The sequence below is a fragment of the Pyxicephalus adspersus genome, chromosome 9, assembly GCF_032062135.1.
Source record: "Pyxicephalus adspersus chromosome 9, UCB_Pads_2.0, whole genome shotgun sequence".
Lineage (NCBI taxonomy): Eukaryota > Metazoa > Chordata > Amphibia > Anura > Pyxicephalidae > Pyxicephalus > Pyxicephalus adspersus.
Genome location: NC_092866.1, coordinates 42,779,862 through 42,802,076, shown reverse-complemented (window position 1 = coordinate 42,802,076; position 22,215 = coordinate 42,779,862). Strand labels below are relative to the sequence as shown.

General features: G+C 36.2%; 1 protein-coding gene across 1 annotated transcript in view; it reads left to right on the top strand.

Moving 5' to 3' along the window:
* Nucleotides 1–22,215, top strand: part of LOC140337867 (von Willebrand factor-like) — an 83,627-nt gene that overhangs the window by 24,346 nt on the left and 37,066 nt on the right. The window contains exons 8-14 of the mRNA XM_072421718.1: nucleotides 4,307–4,478; nucleotides 5,634–5,665; nucleotides 10,020–10,191; nucleotides 11,655–11,753; nucleotides 12,325–12,365; nucleotides 16,376–16,504; nucleotides 17,722–17,820. Of these exons, the coding sequence (XP_072277819.1) occupies nucleotides 4,307–4,478; nucleotides 5,634–5,665; nucleotides 10,020–10,191; nucleotides 11,655–11,753; nucleotides 12,325–12,365; nucleotides 16,376–16,504; nucleotides 17,722–17,820 (744 nt within the window). The remainder of the gene's footprint in view (nucleotides 1–4,306; nucleotides 4,479–5,633; nucleotides 5,666–10,019; nucleotides 10,192–11,654; nucleotides 11,754–12,324; nucleotides 12,366–16,375; nucleotides 16,505–17,721; nucleotides 17,821–22,215) is intronic.

Below are 22,215 nucleotides of genomic sequence, written 5' to 3'. Positions count from 1 at the left end.
GAAAAAACATTAGGAGACATGAAGGTTTAGAAGACACAGCAAGGTAAACCCTAGGTACAGTGGATATCAAGAATTCTTTAGCAAAACTATTTTAAATTGTTATATACTGTCCTGTATGAGGCCCTTGGAAGCTGGATTTGTTCCAGTACATCATATAATCATGACTAGTAAATAAGAAAACTGGTATGAGTTGGTAATATACCTATGGTATGAAATATTATATTGTAATATAAATGACACAATCTCTCCTCTCTAGTGTGTTCATATATGCTTACAGTTAGTATTCTAGGCTTAAAGAATCTTATAGACATAAAATAACAATCTAATGTCTGTTAAAGCATGTAGGTTCCCAGCCTGTCAGCTGCTTTAGAAAAAAAACAAAGACCTGTCCATCAGGAATCATGAAATCAATAAATGTTTGTAAAATCTTTCAAACCATTTTCTAAAAGTATCTCAAAACTGGACAGATCCAAAAAATGTGTAGCGTAGAGCCAGGAGCAGTCTGACACGACCAACATGTTTAAGGCACTCCCAGGAAGAAGTGGTGAAGATGCTCAGGAGTCTGATGCCACTGTGCCACAATTGTATGTCCCAGTTCATGATAATTACTACAGATAGCAGTCTTATAAGTCAACTGCAGGATCTTTTATCCTTTGGTTTGTGAAAAAGATTTATTAAGCTCTATTTACCATGTGTACAGAAAATGAAAACCAAGTCTAGGCAAGGGACAGTTATTAGATGATATAGGGCTGACTAAGCATGCCTAAAGCCCCTCTTGTAAGGTACACATAACTCCAAAATCTTAGGCGATCTTGTAGAGCTATATTCCTGGAATGCAAGCACAAGAAAATGCATGGCTTTCCAGAAGATGTGTAGAAGGTACCAATGGGGGTAACATCACTGAGATGCCCAAGTATTTGTAACTAGATATTGATAAAACTATTGATATAAGGGGGAAGGTGCAAGCAATACATTTTTTCAAATGACTCAAGTAGGGTCAGTGGTGGGCAAATGATTAATTTTTCAACCAGTCAAGCTCAAGAGGCAGGGAGGGGCATGTAACTTAACCTCTCTGGTCTAAATGTTCTGAAAGCACCCACTGTTTATACTCAATGTGGCAACACCAGTCCAGAAACAGCCTGATATAAAACCATATTAGGAATGCCTAGTCATCATCAAAGATCATTGAATTAATGAACATTATTTAATTAATATTGATCATTTGAATTAATAATTAATAATGATCATTGAATTAATGGATCCAAGAAAGTATCCTGGGATAAAAATATGAAGCATTTGGAAAAAATATAAGCTTTAATAGTTCCAACATCAAAACAAACAGGAGGAGGGTGAGTGGATAGCCTTACCTTATACTATTTTTGCTGATAAAAAAAGATTCTGAAAGTGTTCCATTTACCCAAACAGATACAGTGGAGGTGGAAGTATATGGAGCCATTACAAGCCAATATTGTGCCAAGACCAACATACAATGAATGTTCAATTTAAAAGCTTTCTCTTGGTCTGTGGTTAAAAGGAGGGTCAGAACAGAACTGGATTTTGCTGCCTTTACCCAATTTAGCACACGTATAATGTAATATCTTGTCTCCCTATTAGGCATAAAGCCCACTTCATTAAATTGGCAAAATCAAGATTTTAGAAAATGTCTTACCAAATAGTTTGTACAATTGTAAGGAGAACCCATCAGGCCCAGAAGGTTTACCTTTAGCAATTATTTTAATGACTTTCATCAATTGGCCCCTCAATCAGATTTTCCATCCTTGTTAAATTTAACCTCCCTGGCGGTCTGAATAATAAGTATTTTTAAATGTCAAAGCAGCACCACTGGAGGATGCGGGCACGTGGGGACCAGGTAAGACTTAAAAAATCCCTTGCAATTTCACCCTGAGTGTGGCTTGTGGTTACAGCTTCTGGTACTGAAAATTAACCCCGAGCCACACTCAGGAATACCGGTAGGGAGGTTAAGCTGAAATGGAAAACCCCAGCGTTACTGTTTGTTGCGGACTCTAGTGAATACTACAAAGCTCTGCATTGCACCAAGGTGTTGTGACGAAGACCATGAAGCAGAATAACCTCTGTATCCTGAAAAGATACAAGACGGCATCTTGTAACCTGGCTGCTCACATAACAGCTTCCTTCAGCTAGTATCAATGTATGGGATATAAGAAAAACCTATGGACTCATTGGATCAGAATTTTTTGGGCCCAGAGTACTATGAACTCATGATCTCAATAAGGGTATCCTTAGGGACCTTCAAGAATGCATTGAACAGAGCAGTAACTGCAGAGGGCAAGTCAGCAGATTTCATGGTTTCTGGTAGACCCCATGATTCCATCATTATTTTGACAGCAATTTATAGGTCATCCTGAAAAGCTGCATAAGTGAAGCCGTGTTTATTCAGTCTCCCAAAATGTTTGGTGATATAATCTTCTGTATCATCTGTAAGCTTCTCAGCTTTTTCTACAAAACTTAAGTCCACAATCTGATGTACAGTCGTTCCCACATTAACCCCCAGTATTCCGGAGTGTGACTTGGGGTGAATTTTATGTACAAAAAGCGGTAAACCTGAGCCACACTTAAGCTAGCATAAAAAAAAATCCTACCTGCTCCCCACGATCTAGCGGCATCCTCCAGCAATCCCTGACTGGCTTCTGCATGACTTGATCGATGTGATGCGTAAAGAGTCGGTACGCTGGAGAGGCGTGACCTGGCGGAAAATGTAAAAGCATATTACATTGTCATCTTCTTTTAGCATATTAATCACAGTAATAAAGTTAAAAAAAAGAAATGCAAAAAATAAATCCAAAAGTTTATCTATTATTGTACCCTTGTTTAGACAAATTTCATTTTTTTTATTTTTTAATGTTTTCATAAATTAATAAATTATTTTTAATTTTTTTATAATTATCATTTGTAATTATTATATTATAATTTATCATACCCGGAGTTATTACAGAATTACAGGCCTAAAATATTAAACAACAAATTTCCACGCAAAAACAATGTACCGCTTTTGAAAATATTGACATAGTTAGACTGCCAGTGAGGTTAAGCGAGCGTCCAAATCAGCTTTCAGCAAGGGATACCACTCTCTCAGCCAGCCATTCCAGAAGGAATTTTCCAGAAGGAATGTTGTGGATTTGAATTTAAAGCTCATTCTCTGCTTGAAGACAAAATCCATCTTCAGCTAAATGTTAAAAAAAAATCTCTAACTTAAACACTAAGAATAATATCCTTTACAGTGCTGTTCCCCACAGGTTCAAAACACTTCAATCCAGTGGTAAACCTCTTCCATCCTGAAATAGCCCTGGGCCCATAGGAGAGTGTTGCAAAGAATCGTCATTTGGGTAAATGATATTCTCTTCAGCATTTAGGATTGCCCTCTGTTCATGAAGGACCAAAAGATAATGCCACTTAATTGGGCAAGATACTGAAAAAGACTTGAATACTTACCTTAAAAACTAAGAAGAGCACCTGGGGAGAGTTGAGGGGTGGGAGTTTCAGAAGAGTAAAGGGAGCTCAACATAGAGTTTGGCAATGAAATACTCCAAATGTACCTAGCTTGGCCACATGATTTGTCACTAGGTGAAAAGCCTGGAAGATTGAGACTTTACTAAGAAGCTTCATTTTTTACAGCTACTAATTTTTATTCTCCTTTACTCTCTAAATATGTCAGGATGTGCGAATATAGGTATTCATCTTGGCATATGCCCCTCCTGTATATTCATACCCACTTGGGATTATATATTTTGAATTAACCTCAGATTTTTTTTTTTTTTTTTACACACCAAAGTCTGTGGCATGCACCCGTTATTAGTGTTGCTCCTGGAAGTTACAACTGTTGAATTGAGAAATGCAGTAGTATAGTTTCATATTTTCATCATTAAAGTTTTGTGAGGTTGCCAGTAGAGCAAGAGCTGTGTAACAGACACACAGAAAAAAACAATTTCGCTGCCAAATTTCATATGTAACACACAGATGTAACATACACATTTTTTTTTCTGTGGTTGCCAAATGTTTATCATCATATTACCATAAAGGGTTACTAAATGAAGGTATTAGTGAAACCCCAAAAATATGGGGTTGCTAACTACACTACTCTGTGGTTTGTTCGATTTTTTTTTTTTTTTTTGTAATTGTATAATATTTTAATCATGCAATATATATAGAAAGGAAGAAAACACTTGTTCAAACAAGAAAAGTCATTTTTGCCCAATTTTTATTTATTTATTTTTTTTAATAAAAAAAAAAACCCTTTGTCTTCAGATTTCTGTTCTCATATTTTTAGCCTGGGGCTACATGGAGAGAGAAGTGCCAAACCTGTTCATGTTTGGAAGATAGCAGCAAAGTTTGCACACTAGATCCTTGTCCAACACCTACAAGACCATGTAATGAACCAGGAAGTGTACTTATAACTGTACCACCGACTGGTAATGACTGCTGTCCTCAGTATAAATGTGGTAAGTGTATTTGCAGTATTTGAATTTTTACATGAAACCAGCGTCTTCATCTAGCTTAGTTCACTAAACATGTTATTTTTTTTCTGATCATCCTATAACCATAGTCAGCATCCTACTCCCCTTCCCACCTGGAGCTAATATAGGGCTTTTATTCACATTGAAAATCACAATTCTTATTCATTTATTAGTCAATGAAAATACCATTTACCACTTCCATGGATGCAAAGAAACTTCACAGTACTATACTTTACTAATTCCTTGGAAATTCATTGTCTCATTTATAACAAAATTTATAAATTTCAAATGCTCGAGCAGGGAACCAAGCTATGACGTTTGGCAGCATTTTAAAATATATATTTTAAAATACAAAATAAAATACACAATTATTTTGTACAGAAACACCATCTTCCATACCATTGGTATGGCCACTGGTGTCCTCACTCTTCTGAGGTCCACTTCAATTGCTAGTCCTGTTTTGACCCAATAATGATATTTTAATTGCTTCAAGTAATAACTAAAATTATCTGGTAAACATTTAATCTATGAGAAAACTGGCAAATTTTATTAACAATAGGAAAAAAATGTTTGGGTGTATACCAATTAGCAATAGAAGATAATATAGCATTAGTAAATGCTCTATATGCCTCTCTTTTTTTTAATTGATTTTCCTAACTAGCAGTAACAGAAAATCTGACCTCGGCAAAGGCTTGTTAATATTGTTTTTTATTACCATCTTTCTCCATTAGCTGTTCCAAACTAAACCTGTCTCACCCACAAGTCACTGGGATCTCAGGCATAGCAAGCACTGTGTATGTGTATTTTTTTGGTTTACAGAAAACGGTACCATGTGTGATTATGCTGAATCTTTTGTAGAGATGGTCCCACTTCACTGTCAGCCCTCTGTAGATACTTGAGGAAGGCGTGCCAACATGACTGTTTGGCTGATGTTTGTGTGCAAACCATATTTGATGCTTGGATAACTCATAACTCAGTATTTGTGGTATTAGTGATAACCTTAGCTTTTTTGTTATATTTTACATTTAATAAAATGATTAATGTCCTCCTGTTTGTGGAATTAAGATTTTGTACACAGAAAATAGCATATTTGAGTTCATATTTAACCTGTTTATTTTTTTTTGTTTTTTTGTTTTGTAGGCTGTGTTACAAGTGATGGAAAAAATTTCGAGGTAGGCTTAACTTATTACTGCCAAGATATTTATTGACACTAGATACATAAAATATTAGCTAAAAAACAAAATGGTATATAATGATGTATTATATGTGTTATAAATGTCTGAGATTGCATTTCACTTGCTTAAAGAAAATAGAAGGGCTTAATCACTATGTAAAGACCACAGAGTGATTAATGATTAAAATTGCAGTACACACATTGGCCGTGATTTATTAAAGTTCTCCAAGGTTGGAGAGAATACACTTCTATCAGTGAAGCTGGGTGATCCAACAAAACTGCAATAGATCTTGTCCAGGATTGAAAACATTTGCTAACAAATAGCTTGATTTTAGGTTTGCTCAATTACCCAGCTTCACTGTTGAAAGTGTATTCTCTCCATCCTTGAAGAACTTTATTAAATCAGGGCCATTATGTTTTTTTGGCTACCCTGATAACTCTGTTTAATTGCAGAAAAGCATTTTCTATTGTATATATCTAGTACAATGTATAGCACAACACACCATCTATGGGACTACAGCATGTACAAATGCAAAAAACAAACCGCACAACATACAATCAAGCTACAAGAAAAAAATGCACATAATTTAATGTAGCTTTGGATCTTGTTCAAACCTAGGTTGTCCATTGCATTGCAGTGCATTTACCACATGAATATAGCAGGAAATTCTTTTGAAAAGGAATGTGTTTAAAAAAATGATGTTAAGTTTGTTAGGAAAACACTTTTTTTTTTAAATGTTAATTGCAAAGCTTCTTCCATGAGAGATTCGAGTTCAGGGGACTTCACCCCTTACCCATTTCAACTATTGTATTTAAATATAAACAACACAATAATAAACAAAAAATTGCTCACAGAAATAAATCCATCATCAGTTAAATCATTCAGTAATAAAATTCCACATAAGGTGCCAATCCCCAAAGTAATCTTCCCTACTCTTGCTGCTTAACTGACAGATTCCCCAACCAGAACTATGTTATTACAACCCTAAAATAATAGTGGAACAGCACTGTATTGGCCATTGTGAAATGGCTATGACAACAAGATGGGAATCAAATTATTAGTTAGGTACAGTAGTTACTAAGTATTACTTGGCAAAACTATATTAAATGACTATATGAAAAGCCTGTGTGTGGCCATTAAAGATTCAAGTTGAACAGCACTGCTCTAATACATAGGATTGTCATGACTAGTAAATAAAGAAACTGGTATGAGCTGTTAATATATGGGTGTTATGCGTTATATATGTAAAATAAATGACATTTTTTCTTACCTCTAATTTGTTCATATTGCCCCACAGTCTTCTTTTCAAGCTCCGTGTTCTGCTCAAAATAATTTTTATTTTGTGTTTACTTGTAAAGGAACACATAGATATAAGATGACAATCCTATGTCTAATAAAGTATGTAGGACCCCAGCCTCAACCAGTTCCTCCCTGATAAGCCAGAGCCAGCATTTTCAGGTGCATTCTTCACATATTATTTAAGATCACATCACTGTATATCAAGATAATCTCACATCCCATCTATAGTCCAGAGTTTACCAGACAATAAAGTGGGGTATCCTAAAAGATAAGATCCAAGTGGTATCTTTATTTTGGAAAGTCTAAAAACTCTAACCAGTACAAGTACCAAGTAGCCATAAATTACTCCCTTTTACTATGCTAAAGGTGAGGTGTTCCATACTCATAATGTCATGTACTCTGGAAAACTACATACTAATAGTTGGCTTGCATCATACAGCGACCTACAATAGGATTTTATGGAAAAACAGTGCTAAAAATATGTACATAGCATAGAGCCAGGAGCAGGTGGAAATTGACAACATGTCTCAGGCATTACTGATAAGAAGTGGTGAAGTCACCCCTGAGTCCAATACCATGGTAGCACAATTTTATATCCCAGTTCCTGATAATCTTTGAGTTTGTGGAAAAAGATTCACTAAGTTCCATTTCTCATGTGTGAAGGAAAGAGGGAACTCAATCTTGGTGAGGTGTGTTGTTAATAGACCATATATGGCTGACAAAGCATGTTGAAACACCCCTCCTTTTTTTTTCAGTACACAGAATTTAAAAATCTGTAACTGGGCTTATAAATCTACTTCCCAGAGACAATGAGAGCATAAAGACTGTAACTTGCATGTTTGTTTGCCCTATTTTTGTAACTGTAAAATTTGTAAAATTTGAAACTGGCAACCTTCTGATGATGGCCTCCAATTGGAAGGCCTGGATAGCATCAGTAGCCAAAATAGTACAAAACAAAGGTTCCAACATCACAATAAAGATGATGGGGAGAGTGGAAAGCACTGTCTAGTATTACTGATGGATTCTGAAAATTCTGAAAATGTTCCATTTACCCAAAAAGATGCAGAGGACGCAGAGGGGTGGGAATATATGAAGCAAAGCTAACATGTGTGTGTTCCATGAACATCCTATCCACCCATCATACACATTCTCTGAATCTGTGGATAAAAGGAGAGTCAGAACAGAACTTGATTTTGCTTCCTGACGCCAACTAAGCACATTTATTGTGTTATCCCATGTGCCACTGTTTGGCACAATGCCCTCTTGATCAAAATGGATTAAACTGACTAAGCCAAGATTTTGGTAAAAAGTAAAGTAAAGAAGGGGGCCAAGGTCTCGCCAGATAGTTTGTAGTAAGGTAAGGATTCATCAATTCCAGGGGCAATTTTTGCAGAGTAGAAATTCAGAGGTGTCCAATATTTTAAAGCTTCTCTGAAAACTTCCAAAAGGAAGCCATAATGTGGAAAGCACCGATTCTGCTTTAGCTTACCACCATGTGCATTAACCAGAAAGCAACAAATAAAGGTGCTCTCACGTTGTCACAAAATATTGCTCGCATTACACTACATTTCTTTTTATATTTATAAAAGTTCCTTTCTACATTAACTTAATGTGTCCTTTGCTTTAAAGATATACAGGGAGGTCAACTTGTTAATGTGCCACCAATTCTTTGCCTTCGTGTACTGTATGTCTCTAGGCCATTTATGCTCCAGTTCCAAGGTCTGGTTGGGAGACAATAGGCCTAAGATCTCCTGTTAACAAGTTTGTTTAGGTTTATGTGCCTCCCAGACAGTTAAAGGACTGCTATCAGAGGTATTTCACTGCAATTCAGCAGACAAATTAGCCTTAACAGCAGGGTCTTTTAACAAGGATTCATTCAGCTGCCATAGATATGATTTAATGAATTAATGAGTTAAGGTCATATGCAGAAAAACTGGAGCATGATCTGAAAAGGAAATATTCCCAATGACTGAACGCAGAACTCTATCTAAATCTGCATGTCTTATCCAAAATTCAATTCTGGAGTAGGACCGGTATGGCCTTGAAAAAAAGTGGTCTCTAAAAAACAGATTCAAGGTTCTCCAAACATTTATTAGTTGGTGACTGTAAAGAATTTCTTTTCAACCATTTGCCAGTTTCTAGAGGAGCCCAACTAGAACCACCCATTGAATCTAAAATTGGTTCGGGAAGCTGGGTTGTGGCTGCCAAGATTCGAGATTGCACCTTACCTTACACCTTTGGCTTCACATAGTGGTTTCCTAAAAGAAACGGTTGCTTCGCACTAAACATCCTTTGATTTATTCACTCCACTCCAGTAACATATCTGAAATTACCTAAAGAAGGGAAAAATACTCACACCAACAGAACTATTAGACTTCTTTGTGATCTAAGCTGCTGACAGGCCACAAGATAGTGCTAAAGCGAGATCTCTATGTAACTTGTCTGAGGCTTTATTAAAACTGAAGCCTGCTGGTTCACAGGGTACCTCTTTTTGGTGAGTTTTTCTCTCCTATTTCACCTTCCATGCATAGCCCTATTAAGTAGAGACCCAAAAAATCTGCAGACTGTCAGAAACCTTTGACAGGCAGCACTGTGTGCAGCTAATAGTTTTATGACATCTGCATCTTTTAATGACGATACTACTAATAACCAGCTGACGTGCAACTTTGGCGTTCCTCAAAAATACTCCAGAATTGGTACCCATATCTTCCTAAGCTATCCAAAGATTCTTTAATCCACTAGATATACAAGTCACAGCAGAGTATGAAGCAGATTCTGGAGTTAAGATCTGTTGAATATTTGAATTTTCAGTCCTGACTACCTATGTTTGAAAAAACTAGTACACAATATAAAGTAAAGGACGTAACAGATACTTACTAGCAGAAAATAACAGGGATAGGAACATACCAACGCACAAGAGTGATAAACAGGCTGTTGTGACATTACACACTTGTTCAAGCAAGTGACCTAAAATTTGTCAATAAATTTTGTGTTTTTTTTTTTTGTTGTTTTTTTTTTTTTTTAATGTCTTTGTCTTCTGATTTTTTTTAAGCCTGGAGATACATGGAGAGAGAAATGTCAAACATGTATCTGTTCTAAATATGGCAGCATATTTTGCTCACCAGATCCTTGTCCAAAAGCTGCAGAATCATGCAGTATATCAGGAAGCAGTCTTGTGACTATGCCGCCTTCTGGTGATAACTGTTGCCCTCAGCATAAATGTGGTAAGTGTATTTGTAGTATTTCAGTTTTGTACAGGGAACTCATGGCTTAAACTAGTTTATTTTCTGTTACATTTTTTTTTCCTGGACACTCTATAAGCCCAGCCAGCACCCTACTTCCCACCTCCCACATACATCTTGAGCAAGTATCGGGGGATCTTATTCATCACATTGGGAATCTGATTTACCCCCTTTATACATACCCAGAAACCTGAATATACTACGTTTTATTCATTCATTGTACAACCATCAGTAATTTTAATGGTGATAAAATCAATTAATTATCCACAGGGCAGTATGTAATAGTCATGTTAAAAGTTAAAAAACTGGAACAGAGAACCAAGCTATGGAGTTTGGCAGCAAATTGTAAATCAAAAATGTATCAAACAAAAATACAAAATGCAATACAGTAATGCAATTTGTAAAGGTCTATTTCAACTTGTTAGGCTTAATAAGGTTAGCTGTTAGCCTTAATAAGGTTTCCTACAAAAAGAGATAAATAGATATATAGAGAGATATATAGATTTGTCTTAGATAAAAAAATAAAAGCTACAAGTGCACTTTTTGTTTAAAAATCAATCATAATCAATCTAGAACTTTAAGAGAGAAACAATGATAGCAGCTCCTGCAAATAAATACAGTTGACAATCGAAAATCCGGCCATCAATAATCCGGTTCCTTCAGTTTTCCAGCATGACTTTCGGATAACATTTTCAATACAGGACTGTAGTACACTGTATGGCCACTGATGTTTTGATGGGCTGTTCTGCAGAAACAGCGTTTAGGTCCTGCTTGCTACACTAAATACAAGTTTTATGTACAATGTTTTTTTGCAGAAGGATCATTGCCTGTCCTTTCTGCAACAAAAATCCTGCTCACACTGTTTATGGGGAACTATAGTTCCTCATTCAGTAAACTTACAGTAGTAAACATTTAGTTTGTAAAGTGAAAATACATTGTTTCTTTAGCTACTTCAACCCATCTCATGTGCACACATCTAGTTTTCAGATGGAAATGTAAATACTGTCCTTTTAGCACAAGCAACTAAGCCTGGGATTGCTATTTTATAAATGACTGGCATTAAGGACTTAAATTTTAAAGTCTGAACCTCCGCCATTGTATTTCTGACAATGTCCTCAATGGTAATTTACTTCTACTAAATGTCTTCGGTTGTCTGAGGTAATTGTTAACCCATATAATCATGTAAGTGCAGGGCATCACAGAGTCACCCATTTAGGGATCAATACTATAAAATTCGACATACTGATTACATTATTTTTGCATCAGTAAGGTCTTCCCAGTGCCAGAGATGAAGGAAAAAAGATAAAACCTACTAAAGACATCTGGTATATAAATGCAGTCAACAATATATACAGTACATACTTTTCTAGATGCTGTATGAATATTCTGAAAGTTGTAGATGAGTTGACAGGAGCTAATATGGCTGTGATATATTTCTTTTTCAGCATGCCTTCCAGAGTTTTGCATACCACCGTCTACTTCATGTAGTGCTGGGTTCTTTCCAGAAATATCTATGGCTGGATGCTGTCCCAATATAACTTGTGGTAAATTCTATATTATTATACATAAGTGGGTGGCATGGTGAGATTAGCACTCTTGCCTTTGTAGCACTGGGTCCCAGATACAAATCCCATGCTCCCATCCCATGGTGCTTCATAAATATTACAATATTTGATATTACAACAAACTTGGAATGGAATTTCTAAAAGTAATTTGCTATTTCTTAGCACACGTTTTTGAAACCTGAACCATATCCATTCCAGGTTTGCTGGATCACCCAGCTTCACTGATGAAAGTGTATCCACTCTAGGCTGGGAGAGCTTTAATAAATCATTAGTGCATTAGTTTAAGTGCAATTTTCATGTACTCTTTTTAAATAGCTTGCAAAATGGCAAAAAAAATTACGGTGATAAAATTATTGCTCTCATTCAAGTATGCCTTGCAATACCTCATATGTGCATCATTGTGAAAAAAGAAAGTTTAGTAACATTTTATGCTTTTTTTGTTTAATGTGTAATCATCATCATTTAATGTGTAACTTTTTTGTTTTGTAAATAACAAACAATATTAGGCATACTATTTATGTTCCTAAAAGTTTTGCTTTGTTCCCCACAGTACCAAAAGGAGTTTGTGTTAAGGATGGTGTAGAATATCAGGTAGGTCTCTAACATTGTGTCTTTCTTTTCACTTATCCCTCCACTTATCAAATACAAAAACTGGAGATTTCTAAATGTGTCCATGAGCAGAGCATGAAATTCACCCAATTTATCCTTTCCAGATCACTAGTGATTTTCCCAATAAACCTGCTCTGGTCTCCTTTTCTACACTTCCTGCCACTGTTCTGTCAACTGACAATCCTGAATAGTGTTGGTCGAATAGCTCACTAATCGATTCGGCAGCTGTTCGCTCGAATAGAGCAAAATAGGAGGAAAAATTTGGGTTTTTTTCAGCACTGTGTAGCGTAGAGCTTTTACAGCTTCCAAACAGATGTAAAAAGATACATTATAAAAGGATACATAAAAAGATAAGTTGTAAAAACATACATTGTAAAAGGATACATAAAAAGATACATTATAAAAAGATGCATAACACTATTACATACCCTGTACTTCACATGAAGATTAAATAGCTCCTGTCACATCAATATTAGGCTAAAGCTAGGTACACACTTCCAATAATTATTGTTAGAAAATGAACGATTACGACCAATCAACGATTATGCACGATTATACTTGAACAATCATATTGTGCACAATTCTGTACATGCTGTAACAATATGATTGTTCATATATAATCCACCAACAGTGTCCACACACTAGATACAATTGTTTGAACAATGTAGGGAGTGACATGTAAAGGAGAAAGTGTACCGCAGAAACATGCACGATCACTGAACGACCCGTACACAAGATAGATAGTGAAAGATCGTCGGCCAATCAGATCCACCGTGGCCGTCGTTCATTTCCAACGACAATCCTCATTCGTCGGCATCCTTGGTCACTTTTTTTGGCCAATCGGTTGTTCATCGGTCGTTCGTTCGTCGTTTCTAAGGATAAGTATTGGACGTGTGTATGCAGCTTTAGTCTACACTGACTGTTTCCCCAGCGTTTAACCTGAGGTTTTTTAAAGCCCATGTTTGAAGTCCTCATGCATTCCAATAGGATGATCTACACTTAAACGTTATCTTAAACGTTGCTTGCAACTTTTAAGAAATTAAAACGCTGGATAAAGGCGGGAAAACGCTTCCATTGAATGCTTTTTCAAACATTTTTAAAAACAATGGGAGCTTTTATAAACATTTTTAGCAGGACTTTGGAATCTGGAAGCCCCCTTTAATAAGGAGACTCCCAGATCTCCACCACCCCACCCTGGGGAATGAGTACAGGGGTACATAAATCCCCTTACTCATTTCCTGAAAGGGTTAAAATATAAGTAAAAAATCGGATAAGGCTTTAATGTTAAATTATTTTATTAATGTGTTTGTGTAATTAAACTTTTTTTTTTTTTTTTTTTACAGGTTATTCCAATGACAGGATGATTTCCAGGGTTGCAATGAACACAGCCCTGGAAATATTCCTGACAGTGAGGGATTGCAGGGCACTAGGGGTTAAATGAGGACAAGCCTCACTATTCACCCCTAGTGTTCTGGCTGAGGGTTTACATTTCTCAGCCATTCAGCACTAGATATGAATGGGGAGACTTGTGCCCATTCATCCCTAGTGCTTTGTGATTGGCTGAGAAATAAGAAATCCTGATGACAGCTCAAGCTCAAGCATCATCAGGATTTCCCTTTCCTCAGGGAGCAGAGCAATCAGCGGAGCTTTACTATGCTGACAGCTCTGCTCCCCGGATCGCTCCTGCAGCCCTAGAGGAGCTGTGACATGTTCTGTATGTGTAATACATGTCACAGCTCCTCTAGGGCTGCGAGAGCGATCAGGGGAGCAGAGCTGTCAGCATAGTAAAGCTCCGCTGATTGCTCTGCTCCCTGATGAGGCTGAGGAAAGGGAAATCCTGATGATGCTTGAGCTGTCATCAGGGTTTCCTATTTCTCAGCCAATCACAGAGCAGTAGAGGTAATGAATGGAGATACGTATCTCCATTCAACCTCTATTGCCCTGGTATTGCATGCGGTTACAGCTAATTGAAAGCACATGCTTTCAATTAGCTGTGACCGCAAAGTTCCCACGGTCCGGGAATCCCACAATGACATTATGATTCATAATGTCATTGTCAGATAACCTGTAAAAAATAAAAAAAGAACAAGTTAAAATAAAAACACATAAAAATAAATTCATTTAAGATTAATTTTTATTATTTTTTTAAACTTTTTTCCTGAATTTTTGCTGTCGAATCCCGTGTTTTTCGGGTCGGGTCTATCCGAATTCGAACAGCCATATTCGGGTCGAATATAGGGACAACCCGAATTCGAACTAGTCCTGAACAGTCAACCTTGTAGGTTAGTGTAGCACTCTATAATGCACTGAAAACATGACTTAGAGGTTGAATAATGTGTGGTTGGCTTGTGTATACCTGTCTTTTGATGGGTATTTGTCACACTATAGGATCCAGTTAAGTAAGTTCACACAAAAAATTACATAATTCCGTTAACCTACCTACAGGAAAGTGGAAAGCCCAGGCCCAGTGGTTTTGCTAAGATTTTGAAAGATTCGGGGCACACCTTGGTACCCTAAGGGCCATATTAATCATGTGCACATATCATGTAGTAGGCAAGAAGGAAGTGTAGTGTATGGTATGGGTAAGTAATAGTTGTAAGTTAGAATAGCAACCCCCTATATATTGGATGCATGAATAAATAAAAAGAACAAAGAAAGAGGGTTTTTTAGGCTAGTTATATTCAAAAACAATGGTAAACACAGTTACACCATATACATGATAAGTATAGCATAACAGCATTGACAACTTTGAAAATCACCTTTCCTCTGTGTTACAGGTATGCAGATAGGTGGGGTTTTACCCCACTTTTCTTGATACTAGACAGATATTTCTGATTTATGAAGGCAAAAAGTTTGAATCCTAGTAGGTCAGATAGACACACCAGGTTGTTAGCATATACCCTATTGGGTTAAGTCCTTTGAGTCTCCTATTTCCCGACACGTTTTCCCGTGTCGGGTGCTCGAGACATACACAAACTACATATATCATGCTGGATAAGGATTAGAAAGATCTTCTCATCCTAATAACAAAAAAAAAAAATCCTAGTGATATCCGAATAAGGTGGGAATCGCTTAGTGTTGATTAATCAGGAATATGATGCAAAAGCGAGCCTAAAAAAATATTCAATTCTATTGAGAAAGTGATGGCCAGACGCAAAGTTAGTTCTAGAGTGTTTCACTGTGTAAAGGGCCCTCTTTCTTCAGTCTTTTTATTTTTTCACACATCATGCAGTAGCAAATTATGGGTTTAGTCAACTTGTACTAACAGAGAAAGAGGCTAAAAACTGGCTTGGTTACATAAAACATGAGCCTTCCACTGTATATATGGCACACATATGTCACAGTCCTTGTATCTCACTAAAATCAGTACAAAGAATTGTTTTTAAAACTGAAATGTTTCCATCATATATGTGCACACATAAGGTAGTTACAAAGCAGGGGTCTGTAATATGTAACACATAGTGTAGAGGTCAATATTTAGTATTCAAAGCAAAGCAAGCAAAAAACACCAGCAAATGTAGGCCAGTAAAAACCTTGAGCAAGTGTCAGGGCCGGTAATGCTGACTCCAAGCAAAAAAAGAAATAAGATTAGTGAAAAAGCCCTGTGTGGTCACTCTAGTTTGCGATAACATCAATCAACACACTAGAGGTGCTAAACATTATTTTGTTTCTTAACCAGCCAAACCCTACTCCAACAACAAGAATATACCTAAATATCCAATATATTCTTGAAAGATCTGCAGCTCACCCCTGCTTAAGGACTTGCCTGAGCCATGCTCAGTTAGTGATTCTTCTGTATGAATACCAATGTTAATGCTAAAGAAAAAGCTTCTAAACCCCTTAAATGTTTTCTTTTATTGTATTACAGACAACGGCAGGGTGTGTATATGTTTTTCTGAACAAGAAAAGACTCTGTTGTGTATATGTCATTTGTACTGTGAACTGTTTGTTTTGCTTTTATTTTACATTCTCTTTTTGCCTTTCATGTACAGCCTGGTACTCAAATTCCTGCTCCTCCAAATAGCTGTCATGAGTGCAATTGTACTTCTATAATGAACAATTCAACTCTACTATATGAGATAAATTGTCAAGCCATTATCTGCAATACAACATGTGACCTGGTATGTAGAATTATTCTATTAGATGTGAAATCAAAATATGTATGCAGACTGTATTTATATATAAGTGCACATAAGTGCCTATGTGATGTGATGGGGTTACTGTTTGTACTGCACTGATTTATCACCAGTGTTCAGAACAGGAAGAGGAGGAATATATCTGACACTGACTGAGCACTAATAGTTGTGGTGGGAGGTGACAGACTAATGCTGGGGAGGGAGTTGTTTATCGCACTCTGTGCTGAGGTGGGCTGAATTTACTGGATGTGCTGGGGTTGTTTAAAAAAGTGATTACAATTACTAGAAGTAGGAGGATAGTTTTATTGCATTGATTGATTACTCGCATAGGAGGGCAGAGGGTAGTATTTTTTTTAATTGATTAACCACTTATGCTTACAGTTGTATATTTAATTGCATTAACTGAATAAAATGCTGGAAGTGAGGGGGATTGTTTTATTGCACTAATAGACCACCAATGTAAGGTACAGGCATTGTTTTCATTGTACTGCCTACTAACCAATGCTAGGGTGGATTTCTTTTTTGTTTACATCAGTGATGATGGAATAGGAATGTATTTCATTCAAAGGCTTGGGTTTAATCCTGTGTGGGGAAGGTGTTATTTTTTACTACCAGGAAAGTGAAGGAAAATTTCTATCACTGACCTGGATATTAGTATACCCTAAAAGGGGTTCCAAGTTTCTAGCTATACACATACATTAAGTAAAATACAATATCTATTTATGTCTCTTTGAAAAAAGAATATATATTTGCACATCACTAAAAAAATTAAGGAATCCTAAAATGATATACCAGATCTCATTTAACAAAATATTCAAGTTGAAAAACTTTATATATATATATATATATATATATATATATATATATGATATAAATTGTGTAATTCTTTGACAACATGATGTTAATGAGAAACACCATTAACGGTTGTATTCCAAATCCTACTGAAATCACAGAATGGTCAAACTTGTGTAGATTTTTTCACAACAACCTCATAAGGCCTAATTTATTAAAGCTCACCAAGACGGGGGAAAATGAACCCTCATGAAGTAACCTAGGCAATCCATCAAACCTGGCATAGATTTCTTAAAATAATTTGCTAAACCAGAAGTTTATTTGAATATGTTAATGGCGTGCAATATATATATATATATATATATATATATATATATATATATATATACCAAAATGTGTTTTCTTACTAGGATGAAAAATATAACATTGTTCCAGGACAGTGCTGTGGAAAATGCGTTCGCAATGGTTGTTTGGTTGTTTTGTCCAGTGGCGAGAAAACGGTTCTAACGGTATGTAATATCTTTTTTCTACCTTTCTCATAGGTTGCCAGTAATCTAAATATTTGCATTATATATATTTCGGTAATACTGGAACATTTGGGACAAAATACAAATGGAATATTACAGCAGTAAGGCCCTTATTACAGAATAGACTCAATGTGGCCCTTTTACAAATTCTACCTTTCAATTTGCCAGTTTTTTTTTTTTTCATTCAGTGCCCTCTTCAATGCATGTTAAGGCTCAATGAGTCACATATTACCAATTATCAAAATGAACAGCAGTCATTAGAGTATTGCTATACCTTCTCCATGTATCTGAATGAAAAAACAGCTGAATTAACAGGTGAAGAATTTACAAATAGACCCCTGTGTGTCTTTTCTGCAATCAGTGTTTCTTTCCTGCATGCTAACAAGTTTCTTGATATTGTACACAAATTGACTTGGTTTAACTTGGCAAATAAAGGTAAAGCACCTCATTTATCTACTGAAATGTGAGCCTAAATCCTGTTTTTTCAATTATCCTTCCACATCATAAAGTATGAATGTTGAATCAGAACTTTTTACTGTTGTTAGTAAGTAAACACCAAAGACATGAAGGTTACTGAGTTAAAAGCTTTTACCAGTCCCTTTTACAGTATGGGTCCATCCAAAAAATTCAATGAATTATTAAAATACCTAAACATTGTCTGAACTTATATACCATAAAAAACAATCTTTGTATGAATTACACACATAACACAATTGTGTTAAATTGGTAAGCTCAAATTTCTTTATAAACATTTATAAATGCATTACTACAAAAGTTGTGCAGACATATCTCTTTTGTCAATTAGCTCTACCTCCTGGTGACTTTTTGTTTATTTGAGTTTCGGTACACTTTACATTTTTACTATGATTGCTATCCATCTGTTGTTGTAGGACATTATAAGCATATACAGTAAGCTATTTTCTATTAAAATTATGTTAGAATAATGAAGTGTTCATATGACAAATAAGTAGTACCATTCCTGTCATAAAAAGCTACATAAGCTATTGTCCTGTTTGGGTAACTTTGTCAACGATGTTGATTTCTTCTTTCTTTCCTTACTTCAGTATAGATCAACTTCTCTTAAGCCAGCCTGAACAGTTTTTCCAATGTTTGAACTTAGCGTTTAAATGTTCATGTTTGAATTGTTTAATAATTTTTATTCAAGGGCCAGTCCACACTAGAGCATTTTCTGTATGGGCATAATCATAAATGCCTCAACATGCCTAAAAACACTCAATTATAACCATATTGACATGAATGGGGTGTTTTTAGGCTTTTTGTTGGGGTGTTTTAAGGGTTTGGGAAGCATTTTCTCCTATTTGAACTCTTCTCTGCCACATATCTAGTTAAAAAACATCTTTATAAACGTTTAAAAACCTATGCAAAAGCTTTATGAGAATTGATAAGCCTTTGAGTCAGACTTTAGTCTAGAACTGAGGGGGGTGGGAAAGTCAAACAAGGGGACAAATAGGTCAGACAGAGGTCGTGGTTTAAATGGTAATGGTTTAATGGGTTAGAGCAATGGTTTAAAAAGCCTGTTAAATAATGCTCGAAGTCTGGCAAACAAAATAGGGCAGTTGGAATCCTTACTAAATAAAGGGCACTATGACTTAGTTGGTATCGCTGAATCCTTGCTATACTCCCTTTTGGAAAGACAGAGTAAAATGAAAAGGTGGAGGTGTCTGTGTGTGAGAGGTGATGTGAAAGAAAAAATTGTTGATGGAGCATGTGATAAGGTTGAGACATTATGGGGATGCATAATGCACAGGTAAATTTTGGATTCTGCTCAAGGCCTCCCAGTCCTAAAGAGGAAATAGAGAATTAACTACCTACACAGATAGAAAGGGCTGCGCAGGCTGGGACAGTGGTAGTGACGGGTGATTTTAACTACCCTGATACTGGCTGGGGTAATGACACTGCTGGTACAGAAAAAGGGCAGCAATGTATTAATTTTATACAAAACAATTTTATGATATTAGAAATGATATTCTGCTTTGCCCAGGTTTTTCAAACAAGACAAATCTTATATCAAGTGTACATATAAAAGAAAATCTGGATAGCAGTAACCAAAAAATGATTAAAAGGATTAAAAATAAGAGAGATAAAAACACTTAATTTTAAGGGTAGCTCTCCATGACTTAGACTGGGAGGGAATATCGTCCTCAAAGAACACAGAACAGAAATGGGCATGTTTTAGGTCTGTTTTACACAGACACATGGGAAATATATTCCCATGGGCAATAAGTTTAAAATGCAAAAATTAAAACCTGTTGCTGACAGCTAATGATAAAAAGTTAAAAAGAATAAGAAAAGGGCATTCCAAAATAAAAGTATGTACAAGAAAAATCAAATGTGCAAAGATTCAAAACAAAAGACAGATTGAAAAAGTAAGGCACATAAAAAATAAAATATAATTATAGCAAATAGATCAGGTCTGAGTATGTTGGCCCCTTACAAGATGACTGGAGGACGGTGATTGGGGGTATGGGGGATTTCCTAAACACATTTTTCAGCTCCGTGAACACAAAGGAAAATGGTGGAGCTCAAGTCCAAAACAGAAATAGCAGTGTCACAGTCTTAAATAAACTACAATGGCTCAAAACTGATATGATCAAGTAACAGATGTATTTAGTGTTAATAAAAGACAAGGAACAGAGCACCCACATGTCTTCAAAAAGCTCACCTCTGTAATTTCAAAGCTATTGTTTCTAATTTTTAGTGACTCTTTAATCATTGACATGATACCAATTGATTGATGTAAGATCTAGTGATGTTGTCACATGAAAAAGTTTCAATTATAATTTCATTAACATGTTAATAAGGAGAAGGCGGGAAGACAAAATACAAGTAGACAAATTTCAGCGTTAAATGTTGCATTATTGAACAAAGAGCTGTATTAATGTATATCTTATATACTGTCACTGTTTGGAATTTAGCTTTAAAGAATTTTGCATCCTCATTGATCTCCTTAAAGCAAAAGTAAACCTTAAACAAAAAAAAAAAAATCACACCTACCTTCAATCCCGCAGATCAGTCTATCCGTTAGGAGGTTTTTTCCATCGGGTCCCACGTTTTCCCGGTATTCTTTTTGCGGCCCGTCACATAGGAAGCGCCAGGAGCCGCTATTTTCTCCTCTTTTCTTCCATGTTCTTCTTCCTACATCACCTGATCTTGCAATTGCACAGGCATGAGATCGGGTGACGTAGATTGGGAAAAAACTTGCCAGCCCTTTTTTTTCCCTATTGATGAAAGGGTTCCTTCTGTGCATGCCCAAGAACCTCCTGGTACACGTGACGTAGGTATCCTGGGAGGCTCTGTGTTCCCATTCATTCTTGATCACCTAGGTGATTGAGAATTAAGGGGGCGGTGCTGCACTTTTTTTTAAAAAAAGGGTGTTACACTTAAAAAAAAAAAAAAAACAAAAAGCAGATTTTTTACACTAAGTAAAAGGGTTGGCTGCCCCTTTATGTAATGTAAAAATTCGGAGTTTAGGTACATTTTAACAAAATCATGGGATATATTTATTATTAATATTATTATTATTAATAATATTAAACAGGATTTATATAGTGCCAACATATTATGCAGCATAATAAATAGGGGTTGCAAATGACAGATGAATACAGACAGTGACACAGGCAGAGAGGACCCTGCCCCGAAAAGCTTACAATCTAGGAGGTGGGGGAATTAACAAACAATAGGAGGGGAGATATGTAGTGGTGGGAAGTAGGGATGAGGGAGCGAGATTTGTAAGTTCGATTGGCGAATCGGGTCGTTCTCGCTTACTGAACATTTAAGCGAGAATGGCCCTGTAATTCGCCATGAGGTCCTGTTCTCGCCGAACAAACAAGGAAAAATGTAAGGGGCGATAACGGCGACTATTTTTGGCGAGAATGGCGCACCTGGGAGCGAATCATTTGCTCTCAGGATGCACAGCAAGGCCCAACAGCCCAATTGGGAGAAATCTGAGCACAGACATATATAAAGTGAAGGAGGGAGGGATTATTCACTCCATCTTTTTTTTCTGAAAGAAAAAAGCAGAGTGAAAAGTACATTGATAGTTACATAGTTACATAGTAGCTTAGGTTGAAAAAAGACATAAGTCCATCAAGTTCCACCACTAGGGAAGTAAACATATCCCAGATATAAAACCCTATAAGACATAGTTGGTCCAGAGGAAAGCAAAAAAAACTGTGGTACAATTTGCTTCAACAGGGGAAAAAAATTCCTTCCTGATTCCATGAGACAATCGGATGTTCCCTGGATCAACAGTCACTGTTATATTTACTTTGAATCCAATGCTTTGTACAGGGGCAGGATTATGTCTCCATCCCTGCAGTCTATTCCTCTTTTAATACAAGTAAGTACTTTACTAGC